Source organism: Saccopteryx bilineata, chromosome 1 (genome assembly GCF_036850765.1).
Source record: "Saccopteryx bilineata isolate mSacBil1 chromosome 1, mSacBil1_pri_phased_curated, whole genome shotgun sequence".
NCBI classification, from domain to species: Eukaryota; Metazoa; Chordata; class Mammalia; order Chiroptera; family Emballonuridae; genus Saccopteryx; species Saccopteryx bilineata.
Genome location: NC_089490.1, coordinates 245906181 through 245920114, shown reverse-complemented (window position 1 = coordinate 245920114; position 13934 = coordinate 245906181). Strand labels below are relative to the sequence as shown.

At 46.3% G+C, this 13934-nt stretch overlaps 1 protein-coding gene across 1 annotated transcript in view; it reads left to right on the top strand.

The window, feature by feature from the left end:
• The window catches only part of MROH2B (maestro heat like repeat family member 2B), a 54820-nt gene extending 41679 nt beyond the window's left edge, over positions 1 to 13141 (top strand). The window contains exons 31-42 of the mRNA XM_066252737.1: positions 2091 to 2248; positions 2772 to 2898; positions 3432 to 3619; positions 4667 to 4807; positions 5212 to 5326; positions 6175 to 6321; positions 6580 to 6762; positions 10425 to 10580; positions 10909 to 11043; positions 11427 to 11529; positions 12549 to 12614; positions 13035 to 13141. Of these exons, the coding sequence (XP_066108834.1) occupies positions 2091 to 2248; positions 2772 to 2898; positions 3432 to 3619; positions 4667 to 4807; positions 5212 to 5326; positions 6175 to 6321; positions 6580 to 6762; positions 10425 to 10580; positions 10909 to 11043; positions 11427 to 11529; positions 12549 to 12614; positions 13035 to 13141 (1626 nt within the window). The remainder of the gene's footprint in view (positions 1 to 2090; positions 2249 to 2771; positions 2899 to 3431; positions 3620 to 4666; positions 4808 to 5211; positions 5327 to 6174; positions 6322 to 6579; positions 6763 to 10424; positions 10581 to 10908; positions 11044 to 11426; positions 11530 to 12548; positions 12615 to 13034) is intronic.
• The last annotated feature ends 793 nt before the right edge of the window (positions 13142 to 13934 follow it).

Here is a 13934-nt window from a genome sequence, read left to right as displayed (position 1 = left end):
AGAATTTATTTTGGGGTGAGGAGGGAGAGCTGTCACTGAGAGACTGATGAAAGGGAACTGGAGAGGGAAGCAGAGGAACAGGATTTAAATTCAAGAAGCTTGATCAAGAGCTCCAAATGGGCATGCTCTATCCTCTCTCTTGAAGTCGGAAGCAGAATGCAAACAATTTGAAAATTAATAAGGAGGGAAAGAATCTTTAACTCGATGAAGGTATTTCAAGGAGAATAGGACAGAGACGGTATGGTCCCCACCGCCTACAGACAACCACACTAAATCAAAGAATTCTCTATGGCATGACTTTTACAAATGATATCTGTGTTAATTACTTACCAATCAGTTTTTTTTCAAAGCCCCTTATTGATTACATACAATTTGTTGACACTGGGCTAGGCATAGGAGAATCAAATGTTAACAAATTTAGAATGTTCATGAGTTTGTGTTTTGTAAACAAGAGTTACTCACACAATAGGTGACTTAAATCCTCTCCAGGAGTCATTGAAATGAGAGACTCTGTAGTAATCATGTTATACTTAATCTAAAAATCTTTATCCAAAATAATTAAGAGAAACATCTACTAGAAGCAAGTTACTTTAGCTTAGAGCCATAGCCTGCTCCAAGTCAACAATATAAATATGATATATATAATATCATTCTATGCTATAATATCAACACCCAAGTTCCTAAAGGTGGCCTTCAGTGCCCTCTAGGCTTTGGCATCATCTTTGCTATGAAGTTATCTTTTCTTTATCACCTTCATTCTCTCTGTGCTCCAAACTAGACCATTCTCCGATTCCAGAAATCTTTTCTGCATTTGCTTGTGCCCGTGATCTCATGCTATTTCATTATATGGATATTTTTTATTTTACTTTGTTTTTTAATTAATCACAGTGACAATGGTTAATAAGATTATATAGGTTTCGAGTGTAGATTTCTATGATACATGACCTGTCTATTGCAATGTGTGCCCACCACCCCCAAAGTCACACCATCTTCTGTCACCATGTATTTGACCCCCTTTCCCTTACACTACCCCTCACCCACCCTTCATCTGGTAACCACTATACTGTTGTCTGTGTCTATGAGTTCTTATCTGTTTGTTTTACTTGTTTGTTCATTTGTTGCCTTCAGTTTTATATCCAACATGTGAGTGAAATCATATGGTTCTTAATTTTTTCTGTCTGATTTATTTTGCTTAGCATGATATCCTCAAGAGACAGTTTTTATTTTTTAGAGCCATTTTAGAGTCCGAGCCATTTTAGGGTCCCAGCCAAATTGAGCAAAATGTAGAGAGTTCCCCTATGGCTGTTGTCCCCACACACACATCCTCCTCCACTGTCAATATCACCCATCAGCACAGAGGTACATTGTTTTACAACCAGTGAACCTACATTAACACATAATATAACCACCCAAAGTTCATAGTTTACACTAGGCTATACTCTTGGTGTTGGCAAGTGTATAATGACATGTATTCACCATAGTTGTTTCATCCAAAACAGTTTCCCTGCTCTAAAAATCCTCTATGCTCCACCTAGTCTCCCACTTCTTGATTTTATACCTTTACCTGTGTTCTTTCTTATGAGGATGACTTTCCCCACCATTTCCATGTTGCTTTATGAAATTTCTGTGTATCCTTCCTCAAGTCCCAGAGCAGACGTCCCTCCAAAGTGACCTCCATTACTCTGGCTTCCCCTCTCCATCCTGCGTACCACCTGTCTGTCATTGGCCATGCACTGTCTGTGCACCAGACTTTAAACACATGTCTAACAGCCTTTCTGAGAGTGCCCATGTCTTCTGAGAGAGAGCTACAGCTCATTCATCTTGGGTAAACTTCACACAGTGCTTAACACAACATGACATCTGGCATAACACAGCCTTTCACCGAACATTCACTAAATTGACTTAAGAATAAATACCCAATTCATCAGTAATTCTCCTGAATGAGAGAAAGCCCATGGGTAGAATTAGTTATCAGTTTTAACACTTTTTACAATTCATCATCCACTGACATGCTTACCATTACCTGCCCGAAACGTTTCACATGGAGGGAAGATGACAACTGGGTATTTGATTTGGCCTTTGCTTTTTAGCTGTTGGAGATCTTGAGCATGCTTTACTACCACATGCCAGTCCTCAGACAGAGGGAGGAGAGTTTTCAGTTCTCTCTGGATGCTGTCTCTCAGATAGCTGGCTTCCACATGGATGCGGTCGTGGCCAACCTTTTGCAGAAGCCTCTGCCCTTTGACAGGTAGGTCCTAACTGGCCTGGCTCCCTCTCCAAGGACAGGCTGCTCTGCAAGGCACCAGGGAGGGCTTGCTGTGTGAGAGACAGACAGCAAGTAAAGGTCAAAAACATCTCACTGAGTAATAATTTTGAAATTGGTGTTTGAATCACAAATAATGTTTTCCCAAGCCTTTTCCATATACGTGTGTGTGTGTGTGTATGTGTGTGTGCTCACTGAATGATGAGATTTTTCTTAAGCCCACCATAGGAATAAGTGAACATTAGAAAGTGAATATTTCTTCTCTGTTTTGATTGCCCAGAATACACCTATCTGAGAGGTTTCTGTCTTGATGGACATTCACAAGCCTCAGTAACCCAAGCCCAGAATGTTGGATTGCTGAATAAAACATCCCTATTCTCCCCAGGCACGCTAACCTATCCACCTGTCCTTGGAGTGTTGATTACGTCATGTGGTTTCAGAGTGAGTTGGAGGGAAAAGCTCATATTCTGAGGAGCTGTGCTTTATCCCTTCCTGCCTGCCCCCCTAGGGACACCAAGACGCTGTGGACGGCTCTGGCCGAGAAGCCGGCCTCCAGTAGGAAGCTCCTGAGGGCCCTGACTGACAAGCTGGGGGCTGGACTGGAGGACGACCTGGCTGGAATGGACGCCATCTCAGTGAGTTGGACCACCCGCCATGCGTCTGGAATGGGCCCCACCCCATGACTTGTCCCCACTTGGAACACAGCGATATATCATTGATCATACTTGTCCTCTCGTGCCCTGATTTTAAATCAACTCCATTTTATAGTAGACAGACAGGGCAGTAGTTGTATCTGTGGCTGCCATTTTTAAAAGCAAATTTCTCATCAGCCCAAAGAAAATCTGTGTATCTGTATTTCCAGATTTGTCTTCAAGATATCCAAAGCACCCTTTTGTTGTTGTTGTTGTTGTTGACATATCCTACTGCTGGAAAACATTTCATTTTACCTACTGGGGTTCGTTCCCTGGAGTTGGAGTCACCCAACATGCTAGTCCTGAGTTGAGATGTATCCAGATCAACCCCTCCCTTTTCTGTGTGTTTTACCATGAGCGTGGTCAGCTTGGGTGACAGCTGTCCCAGGAGAAAAGGAACTTGGCAATCAGCTGAGTGAGAAGATGTCCTCGGAGGAAAGCAGCCCACGTGACCACAGGCTCCTTTGTCCCCTCAGGTGGCCTGTGCAATCCAGGAAGTGGTCACAGTAGGCATCCCCGTGACAGTCCTGTACCCAGAGCTGTTCACTCTTCTCCTGAAGCTGGTCAGCTGCACGCTGGGCCAGAAGGTGCCCACATCCACCCTGAGCTGCCGGCGGCGGGTGATGCCACACGGGGAGCGGCAGCAGATGGCTGACCCCTGCAGGTACACGGCGGGCCGGGCGAGCCTTCCTGGTCCGGGACATGCACCTTCTGGCGTGACCTCGGCTACCACAGAGAAACAAGTCTCCAAGGTCCTCAAGCCTTGGGACCATCCTCCCCTGAGCTGGTCCCCAGTGCCACTGCCCAGGATGGCTGCGGGACGAATGAGCAGCCGTCTTCTTCCCTCGAGGGCCCACTCGGTTCCCTTTGTTTTCTTTCACTGAGACTTTTCAGGGAAAGCTGGGATTCTACAATATTCAAGGCCATTAGGGGGAGGAAAAAAACATAAAGACCATATTTTACTGAGTCTAAGCCTTCGCTGAGCGAAGGAAGCAACCTTGTTCTGCGTACCATTGAGAAAGAAAGGAAAAGACTTAATTGATGCTACATCACAAATTAAGCCATTAACCCATACTTTCTTATACTTTAAAACATGTATTTTGTATTTACCCAAAGAGCTGCTTTAGGGTTATAAGGTATATATTTTTATCCAATGTCACATTGTTCTATTTCCTTACCCTTTTGTATAACTTTACATTCCAAGGTCAAGTCAAGACAGTTTAAATAGCAGTTAGGAGAAACACATGTCGTTTCAGTGATACACGTCACTTTACTAAAATGACACCAGTACAGAGAGCCATGCCTAAGTCCATGCATGTACGTGTGCATGCGCAGGCAAGGGCATCCACCTCACAACTACCGTCGGGCCAACAGCTGTGACACACTGTCTGTCACGAGATGCCCCCTGATCCCCGAGGTGCTGTTTCAGAATCAGTGCAATGTGCTGTTTTGTCGTTGTCCGTGCATAGGGCTGTATTTTCTCATGGGAGGCTGACAAGATTTTGTGGCATTGTTTACCAGCTCAAATCACCTCGAGGTTCCCTTTGACCCCACAGCTAACGTGGGAGGCCCAGCCGCCTGCCTTCTCCTTGCACGGCCTCCATCAGAGCAGGACTGAGGGGCACCGTGGGGAAGAGGAGGGGAGGACCGGGAAGTCACAGGTCACGGAATGGGGCGGGTCTACTCCTGCAATGCCAGCTGTCGCCCACAGGCTCTCAACCACCACCCTGAAGTGCGTACAGGCCCAGGCCGTGAAGGAAGGCCTCGCCAAAGAGTCTGATGAAGGAGACAATGTGTGGACGCTGCTCCACACTCCCGGTACCCACCACATCGGAGTGTGTGCACTGGCCAGGTACTGTGCAGAGTGCCTAGCCCTGTACACAACAGAGGAGACAACTAAAAAGAGTAAAAGTACACTACAGGCAACTTCACTGAGAGCAGTTGACTCACCCAGGCCCTATATACAGTTGAGGAGAAGAAACAGGGAGGACAGAACAGAAGGGTGTGGGGGGAGATGGTAGGACCAGCCCACAACTCACTACCGGCTCAAAAACCCAGCAATACATTGAACAGTCCTGGGCAAACTACCCTTAAACTGGGCACTTAGTGGGCAATGTTATCATCTGGGCATTAGTGCTCTTCCTTAAGCATCATCCTTTTAGAGGCTTTACTGTTTTGACAGAAATAGACTGAAATTTCCTCCATTGCTTAGAAAGAAATAAGCCTCTGCTACAAGCGGCAACTTGCGTTTTCTAGGAGCATGGCGGTGTGGCAGCACGGGCTCATCCTGGACATCATGGGGCAGCTGCTGCCGGCGCTCACCTCGTCCTCGGAGAACTACCGGATAACTGGCACAGCCTTCTTCTCTGAGGCGAGTCCAGACAGCACAGCAGGCTCGCGGGGCCCTGGGGCGTTTACCCAGGGACCTTCCTGGGGGGCTTTGGTGGTGGAGACATACAGCGACCTCCAGGGACATCCAGCCACTGGACAGAGAAGGGTGGAGACTGAGTATGAGAGGGACAGAACAGAAAGTAACCGACAGGCGTGTTAGTGCCGCTTCCCAGTCTAGGATAATGGTAGCCCCAGCTGATCAGAGAAGGACGATTATCAGTAACTCCTGTTTTCCCCACCCCATTTTCCTACTTAGCTTAATTAAAAGCATCTTCTTTTTTATTTATTTATTTGTGTGTGTGTATGTGACACAGAGAGGGAGAGACAGAGAGAGAAGGAGAGAAAGGGACAGACAGGAAGGGAGACAGATGAGAAGCATCAATTCTTTGTTGCGGTGTTCACTGATTGCTTTCTCATGTGTGCCTTGACTGGTGGGAGGCTACAGCAGACCGAGTGACCCCCTTATTCAAGCCAGCGACCTTGAGCCTTGCTCAAACCAGATGAGCCTGCGCTCAAGCTGGTGACCTCAGGGTTTCAAACCTTGGCCCTCTTTGTCCTAGTCTGATGCTCTATCCACTGTGCCACCACCTAATCAGGCTAGAAGCATCTTCTTAACTAGGCATTCTATTCCCATCATCACATAACCTTGACCTGTGGGCTGCTCCCATCTAGAGCTCAGTTTCCGTGACTTGCCGGCTCACCGCGGGGCTCCACCCCTTCCGCTCCCCCAGCCGGTGCCCCTGCTCTTAGACAGCAGTTGCAGTGCCCTGGCACGCTCCCGAAGGGGGGCCACTCCCTCCACTAACAGGGAGGAGGTGTCAATTTCAGCTCATGAAGGAGCCCATCCTTTGGAAGAGCTGGAAGCTACGGGACGTGCTCATCATGATGGACCAGAGTGCTTGGGACTCCAACGCCACTTTGAGACAAATGGCCATCCGTGGGCTGGGCAATGCAGCTTCCGGAGCCCCTCACAAGGTCACAGGAGTTTTCTTTGGGGGGGAGGGAGGGGAATAGTTTCCTTAAGTAGAGTTTTAAATAACTTATTTACTAACCCACACCTTGCGGTTGCAAAGAAATTAAGTGCAAATTCAAATACTTTGCTGAAGCTGTAGCTCTTTAGTTGAAGTCCTTGTGACCTTAACAGGATTTCCATCTCCTTGTCTACGGTCTCCTACCCTATCCCAGATACTCATGCAACAGCTTCTGCGATTAAGAGACTTCATTTCACAATAGGTGAAGAAGCACAAGCAGGTTCTGTTAGAATCCATCATCAGAGGGCTGTATCACCTGGCCCGCACCGAAGTCGTCTGCGAAAGCTTGAGGGCTCTCAAAAAGATCCTGGAGCTGCTTGCAGATCGAGATGTGAGCTTCTACTTCAAGGAAATAGTGCTGCAAACCAGAACCTTCTTTGAAGACGTAAGTGAGCCTGTTCGGGAATCTTCCCTCCCCGGAGGAAGTGAGTGAACACAGAGAGTGTCAGGGCATGCTCGTAGTGAACAAGGTCAGTGCCCTATCCTTCATGGCCTGCCCCAGAGGTCACCACACAGAGGTCACCTGAACAATTCCTATGCAGGCTGTTGGTTTCCTGTGTCTCTCTGTCTGAGGGTACTCACTGGCCCAGGAATCATAGTTGATCTGAGCAGGTTGTGTGAGACATTGCAGAAAAACCCTCAAATGATCAGGTACAGGAGTTTGTAGATTACTCCCCAGCTTCCTCATCACCCCTACCCCGAGGTTGCACTCCACCTTCCCACAGGGGTAATGCCCTCATTAACATTCCTTTTTGTCGCTCTTGTCTCTTCCCTGCCTCGTCCCCACGATCCCATCAGTCAGGCTTCCTGTGCTTACCTCCCAAATATGTAAATTATTTACGCCTAAATCCTCATCTCAGAGTTTGCTTTGGGAGGAGCACAAGTTATAGCAGTAACTCAATACAGGAGTAGCGGCCCCTGAAAAGACATTGTCGCCTCCCACACTATCTTTCCCGCATCTGAGTTTCAGAGACTCAAAACACTTACATAGTTCATTTCATCCAGGAGTCGGTATGAACTACAACTCATGGGCCAAATCCAGCCCGAGTATCCGTTCATAAACAGTCTTATTGGAACACAGCCATGCTCACTGCTTGCCTTAATGTCTCTGGCCGCCTTCCCATTTCATTCGCAGAGCTGATTAGTTGTTACAGAAACCAGATGTCTAAAAAGTCCAAATGATTTACTGTCCGGCCTTTTAGAGAAAAGTTTGTCAACCCCCTGAGCCAGTACATAGCCCTAATCTCAGAAAATACAAGGCAGCAATCCTGAGTCATTTTCCTTGATAACTTCTGGGAAACTGAATTTTATGATTTATTTTTGGTGTATGCACTGTCATTGGTGTAAAAACCTGTTTCGCATCTAACTTAACCCTGTATTTCTGTGCTCCACCTCTGTTTTCCCATGTTGAGTTATCAGAGGAGATGGAAGACTGCTCATTGCCTCCTTCTGCAACATGGAGGCTTTATTTCATTACCTACTTACCTCCAGTCTCCGGGCTGAAAAGTCTTCACTTCCTTCGTTATTCATCATAAACCTAATTTCTCAGCTCCTTAAGTATTTACAAGCCGGCCACTGTGTTTATCTCTAAATGAGGCCTGAGAAGTATTGAATAGAATCTGAAGACAAAAAAAAAACTCTCAAGTCCACTCTGTTCCTATTCATTCATTAGATTTTTTTTTTAAAATCTAGCCCTTTCTTCCGGACTCTTCGGCCATTTACTAACCACACAGACCTCTAGATGCTGGCCTGCATTATGTACCCACCGTCAATAATTCTCCAGTTCCGTATTTCTCAGTGTCCCTTTCTTACTTACCTGCTAACCGAAACCAGACCTTTGACACAAGCTCTCTCCAATGTATCAATATTACTTTTAATTTTCATTTTGTTCTCAACAAGGTTCACTTGGCTCAGTGCTCAATTTGATGTCTTTTGTAAAGTAACAAATGTGCTCTTTTTCTATTGTTATTATTACACAGATAGCTGGTAATGAACTTTAACAATGAAGGGCTGAAGTCACGCCTGCAGAACCTCATCTGTTTGTTAGGTTTCCCTGGGTTGTTGTTGACCTGGTGATAATAATTCCCTTGGAGCTGAGATTCTAATAATCACAAATTCACCTATGACGTTTGTGGTTAAGATAATGTTTTTCCATCTTACTGCAGAAGAAAAAAAATCTAAAGTCTGGCTGATTGTTAGGACAGACTGTTCTCATTCCTAATGGACATCAATTCCATCACATTTGCATAGAAGTTGGATAAAACTTGGGTCGTGGCAATGACATGTGATTTATTCTCCAGTAATGTTCTCTTCCTGCAAATATATTTAACTATACTGTATGGTACTTTGCCCCTATAATTTTCTATAGCTTAAGCATACCATTTTATAATCTCCAAATTCCTCCCTTCCCCCCCTTTTTTTTCATTATTTAAGTATGTTCCTGGACCTCTCAGAACATGGCCATACTTCAGTGAAATAGTAGAACAGAAAATACGCCTGCCGTCCCGTGCTCCAGACCCTGTCTGCTACTGTTCCCCACGCCGTCAGCCCAGCAGCACCTCACTGTCTGTGACTCCATCTTCTCAACTCAAAACAGGACATTAAATTCTAACGTCTCTTTCAGCACCCAAAATGCTTTTGCCGCTTCATTTTGCTCCTTTTTCATCATCCCAATTAGTACATTCTTTCTTAACCTATCATCACTAGGTCATCAATTTTGGAAAATTCAAAAGATTTTTTTTTTTTAAGTAGATAGCTCTCTACCTTTTGGGTACTTTGTTCTTGGTCAGCTTTCTTTTTAAGAACAACCTCTTTGAAAACTATATCCTGCCCGTATCCCTCTGCATGTAAAGAACATTTCTCTCATACGAGATCACACCTCATGCATTCATTTAACTTCTCTGGCGCTTTCACAACATGCCGTCAGTTTCTTCTGGAAGATCTTTATTAACTTCCTCTTCCATGGCATTCTGTTTGGGTGCCCACTTATACATTTAATTTGCCATCAAAATTAATTCCGCCTGACCTGTGGTGGCGCAGTGGATAAAGTGTCGACCTGGAAATGCTGAGGTCGCCGGTTCGAAACCCGGGGCTTGCCTGGTCAAGGCACATATAGGAGTTGATGCTTCCAGCTCCTCCCCCCTTCTCCCTCTCTGTCTCTCTCTCTCCTCTCTAAAAATGAATAAATAAATAAATTAATTAAAACTAAAAAAAAAAATTAATTCCATCTTCTCTCATGCGTATTCTTGGGAATGCCTTTTGTTGGCTTTGTTTACTGCTAATCTAAATAAGATTCTGCTATTCAGGGTGACTCTTCATCCCTCTGCCCCCACATGGGTATTTTAAACTAAGTTTTTAGACCCGGGGAAAAGTATTCTCCAGAGAATTCATCAGAGTGTGTTAGAACTCTGGACCATATCACAGAGTGTCTGAAACAATAGGAGGCCGTCGTTCTCCACCATCTCACCCTTTGGTTTTCACTGCTTACCATCCAAGACAAGCGAGGATGTCCCAGAATTTCACATACACAAGAACAAGGCTAAGCACTTCTTTGTTTATTCTCTCTCTCTGAGACCCAAAGCCCAAATTTCTGAGTGGCCTGTCATTGCATTAAGAAGTGTTTGGGATCTGGAAGAAGAGTCCCAGGACATGGGCAATTTAGATGAGAGGCCCTATAACTCTAGGCTCATGATGTAATCAGGCTGATTTATGTAAATACAAAGTAAGTAGGGACCCCCCCCCCGGCTCTCTGCTCCCTGCTGCTCTTTCCTGTAGTCACGCTTCCCCATCAGCTACTTGAAGGCAGAAACCAAGTATCCAGTTCTATGGTATCACTTAACCCCAGACCCATGGTCACATAAACACTTGTTGTGCAGGTTGGAGAGGCTGCCAGGAAAGGGACACTTGGGGGCTGTGACCGGCCAGCACCAGGCCTGCGTGCCAGCCTTCCTCTGCTGAACAGGCCAGGCAGGGCAGGGGCGGGGTGGGGGTGCTGGCCAGAAATGGCCCGGAAGGGGTCTCACCCGTGACATGTGTCTGTCGCCGCAGGAGCAGGATGATGTGAGACTGACCGCCATCTTATTATTTGAGAATCTGGCATCCTTATCAGGGAGAAAGTGGAAGATTTTTTTCTTGGAAGAAATTAAGAAGAGCATGATTTCATTCCTGCTCCACCTCTGGGACCCCAACCCCAAAGTCGGAGCTGTAAGTGGCCTGAGCCCCGACCCTGGTGCCTTCTCCTCTCCCCATGGCCTGCAGTGCTGGTGCACCCAGTCTGCCAGGGCTGGAAGCCAGAACTGAAGTCACCCCTCTCAGCTGAGCCTGAAAGCCACTTCTCCTTCCCTGGCTTCTTCCTCGCCATCTCTTCCCAAGTTCACTCTCCATCCTTGAAACTGAGGAGGCGACACCATGGATGAAGAAGCCCTTCACATCACTGGCTTTTCCCGCTCCTTCCCCGACACGAGTTCACTTCCCTCCCCTTCTGCAGGGGTCCAGTGCTATGGACTTACACAGAGAACTAACTGTTTTTCAGGCTTGCCGTGATGTCCTGATGGTCTCCATCCCTTTTCTGGGCCTCCAGGAACTCTATGGGGTACTAGATCATCTCCTTGATGGTCAGGACCCGCCAAGGGCCAGAGATTTCTACAGGCAATTCTGTGTGAAACTGGTGAGTGTGCACCCGGCGTGGCCAGGAAGGAACGCAGGCAAGAGACCCAGCAGATCTCAGAAAGGCAAACATCATGGCGAAGGTCTCTGGCCAGATGCAGAACGTCTTTGAAAGACAGCAGTGGTTCTCGATACCCTGCCATGTTTCCCTGGCTGGAATCTGCCCTCCTGGACTTCTGCAACACGTCTGTTGATGAATCCCATAAGCCCAGCGCCATTCTGATTAAATTTAGGTTGGAATGGCCATAAGACATCTTCCAATAGAATAATGACTGGTGTGAGTTTCACTGACCTTGAGGTTTCCCTTCTTAGCACCTCTAGGATGCGGCTCTTCACAAAGGGTCTCTTTCCAATTGCCTTCTGTGCAGTACCTGTCTCTTCTAGGCCAAGAAAAACCAGGAGATCCTGTGGATCCTCCACACACACTCATTCCCCTTCTTCAGCAGCAGCTGGGAGACGATCAGAAGTGCTGCCCTCAAACTCACAGGTGAGGGCACCTGCACGTTCCCTATTCGGGTGTGTCTGCTCTTTGCCACCCCATTGTGCTCTGACTACAGGCTATTCCAGTGTGAACACTGGTGTGACTAGTATGACAAGAAAGAGAGAGAGAGGGAGAGAAAGAAAGAAAAAGGAAAGAGAGAAAGAGAAGGGAAGAAGGAAAGAAAAGAAAGGAAAATTTTATGTCTTGCAATATCTCCCTTCAACGGAACCTGCTCTCTTTTGTGAATGAAAGCTTACATCTGACTTTCCAACACTCACTCTCCATACTGGGCCCTGTGTGCTTCTGATTCTCAGTCATTGCTCCTTCTTTTCCTCATCTTAGCTCCAAGCCTGCTGCCCCTGACCAATGTTTCCCTTTGTATCATCTCTTAACATAAACCATAATAGACTTAAGCTCAGGTCAAACTGAGAGTTTTAGCCGCAAGATGATACAATTGGAAAGAGTGTTGGTGTAGGGACCAGCAGACTATTGTCCTGCTGTGTGATTCCAGACAATTTGCTTAACTTCTCTGTGTTGCCTCTTTGTCTGATCTGTAAAATAAAAGAGGAAGTAAGCGACTCACTGAGGATCCTTCTATTAAGAAATTCTAAGTCTTATCATGATGCCTGTTCCAACTGGTCAAGCCCAGAGTGAATAGACCCACTAGCTTGGCCACTTTAAAGAGTGAGGATTTTTATTGGCTATTGTATATAGTCCCCCAATTCCATTTTAAACTTTTTGAAGATGTTGAAAACCCTGACAATGAATGGCACACACCCCTGGGAGGAAACAGGGTGAGCTTTCTCAAATACACATTGAGTGAGTGAGCTCTTCCATACACAGCAGTCAAGGCCCAATAGCCATGATCCTCGCATGATCCTGGGGCTGCAGGGGGAGTTGTATAGTTTGCTCATGAGCTGACCAGACCATTTAATCTCTGACCAGGGGCAGAGTCTGACCTCACCCGCCCTGCATGGCCTCTTGCTCTATAATGAAACAGTATCTTTTTCTCCTGTCAATTTTAGATGCCCTTGTTCTCAATTTGACCCACCAATATGTGGAATTACTAGAGCGAGAACAACTGACCACACGTGAGTACCAACCCCAGTTTCTGCCTGGCCGATTAGTGTATTCTTAGAGAAAGAGAAACCAACACCGCTCCAGTTTTCATGTTAGCCCAGAGGTTGAAAATCATAGTCTCCCATGCTCCCTAGGCCCTGAAGTTTATCTAGGGTATTAAGGGAGCCCAGCCCTACCCCTGGGCAAGCATCATCCCCAGTAGAGTACAATTTCTCAACTGTCTGTTGATCTCAAGGTCAGGATCTTCTCTCACCTTATTTCAATGTTAAAGTAATTCTCAACTAGTGGCTCCAAATCCAACCTTTTAGGATAATATGAGTGTGGGAACCTGAGCCCACCTCATGCTGATGCAAGTGGGCAGCCCCCCAGCACTGCATGGCGTGGGCCTGGCTTTCCTAGCTCACCGGACTTTGCTGTTCTCTCCATTTCAGGGCTCCAGGCACTTCGGCAAGACCCCTGTATCAGCGTCCAGAGAGCAGCCGAAGCTGCCTTGCAGACCCTCCTGAGAAAGTGCAAGGAGATAGGCATCCCGCCGTAGACCATCAGGAAATAAACTGCTAGGCTTTTCCCATCACTGGCTCCCATCTTTATCCTCATAACCCACACTGGCAGCATCCTGGGGACCCACAGGCCTGGGGCGGGGATGGGGAAGGGCTGGTGTGCTCCTTACCGGCCACGGGCTCCCTGATGGCTTCCACCAGCAAAAATTAAATCCCACAAATTCACTTCAGCACCGACAGCCCCATGGCTCTGCCACAGGTTAGCCCTCCGTCTCAGGAAACTCAAATCCCAGCAGACAACAACAACAACAAAAAGACAGAACCTGAAACAATTCTGCTGCCATCAAGGAGAGGGGCCGCTGCTGTTTTCCACACGCGACCCTCTTTTCACCTGTCCTAGCCAGCTTTGAATTAATGCCTACATTCTTTTCTTTGTAACAAGTGATCTTATAGCCAACTTTAACCTGTGTGTTCTTTTGTTCTTTCTTTTTTATAATTTATGTGTCAGGACGTAGGCCAGGTACTTTTCTACAAAAGACCCTTTCTGACATTCCATTAAATCTCATGGTTTCCTCTCCATTTTCATCCTAGAGCATATTTCACTTTGAATTGTGTGTGTGTGTACACCCGTGCATGTATGTGCATTTGTGTGTTAGTTAACCTTCTGTATAACTCTGAACTCTTCTCCATGGTGCACACCTGACAGGTTACATACATGAAATTACATACCTGAAAAGAAGTTTCTAATACAGAACCTCCCATTCACTTAACAATAATACCACCATCATGGTTATTTATTAGCAACATTATTAAATTGATGTATCTCTTTAC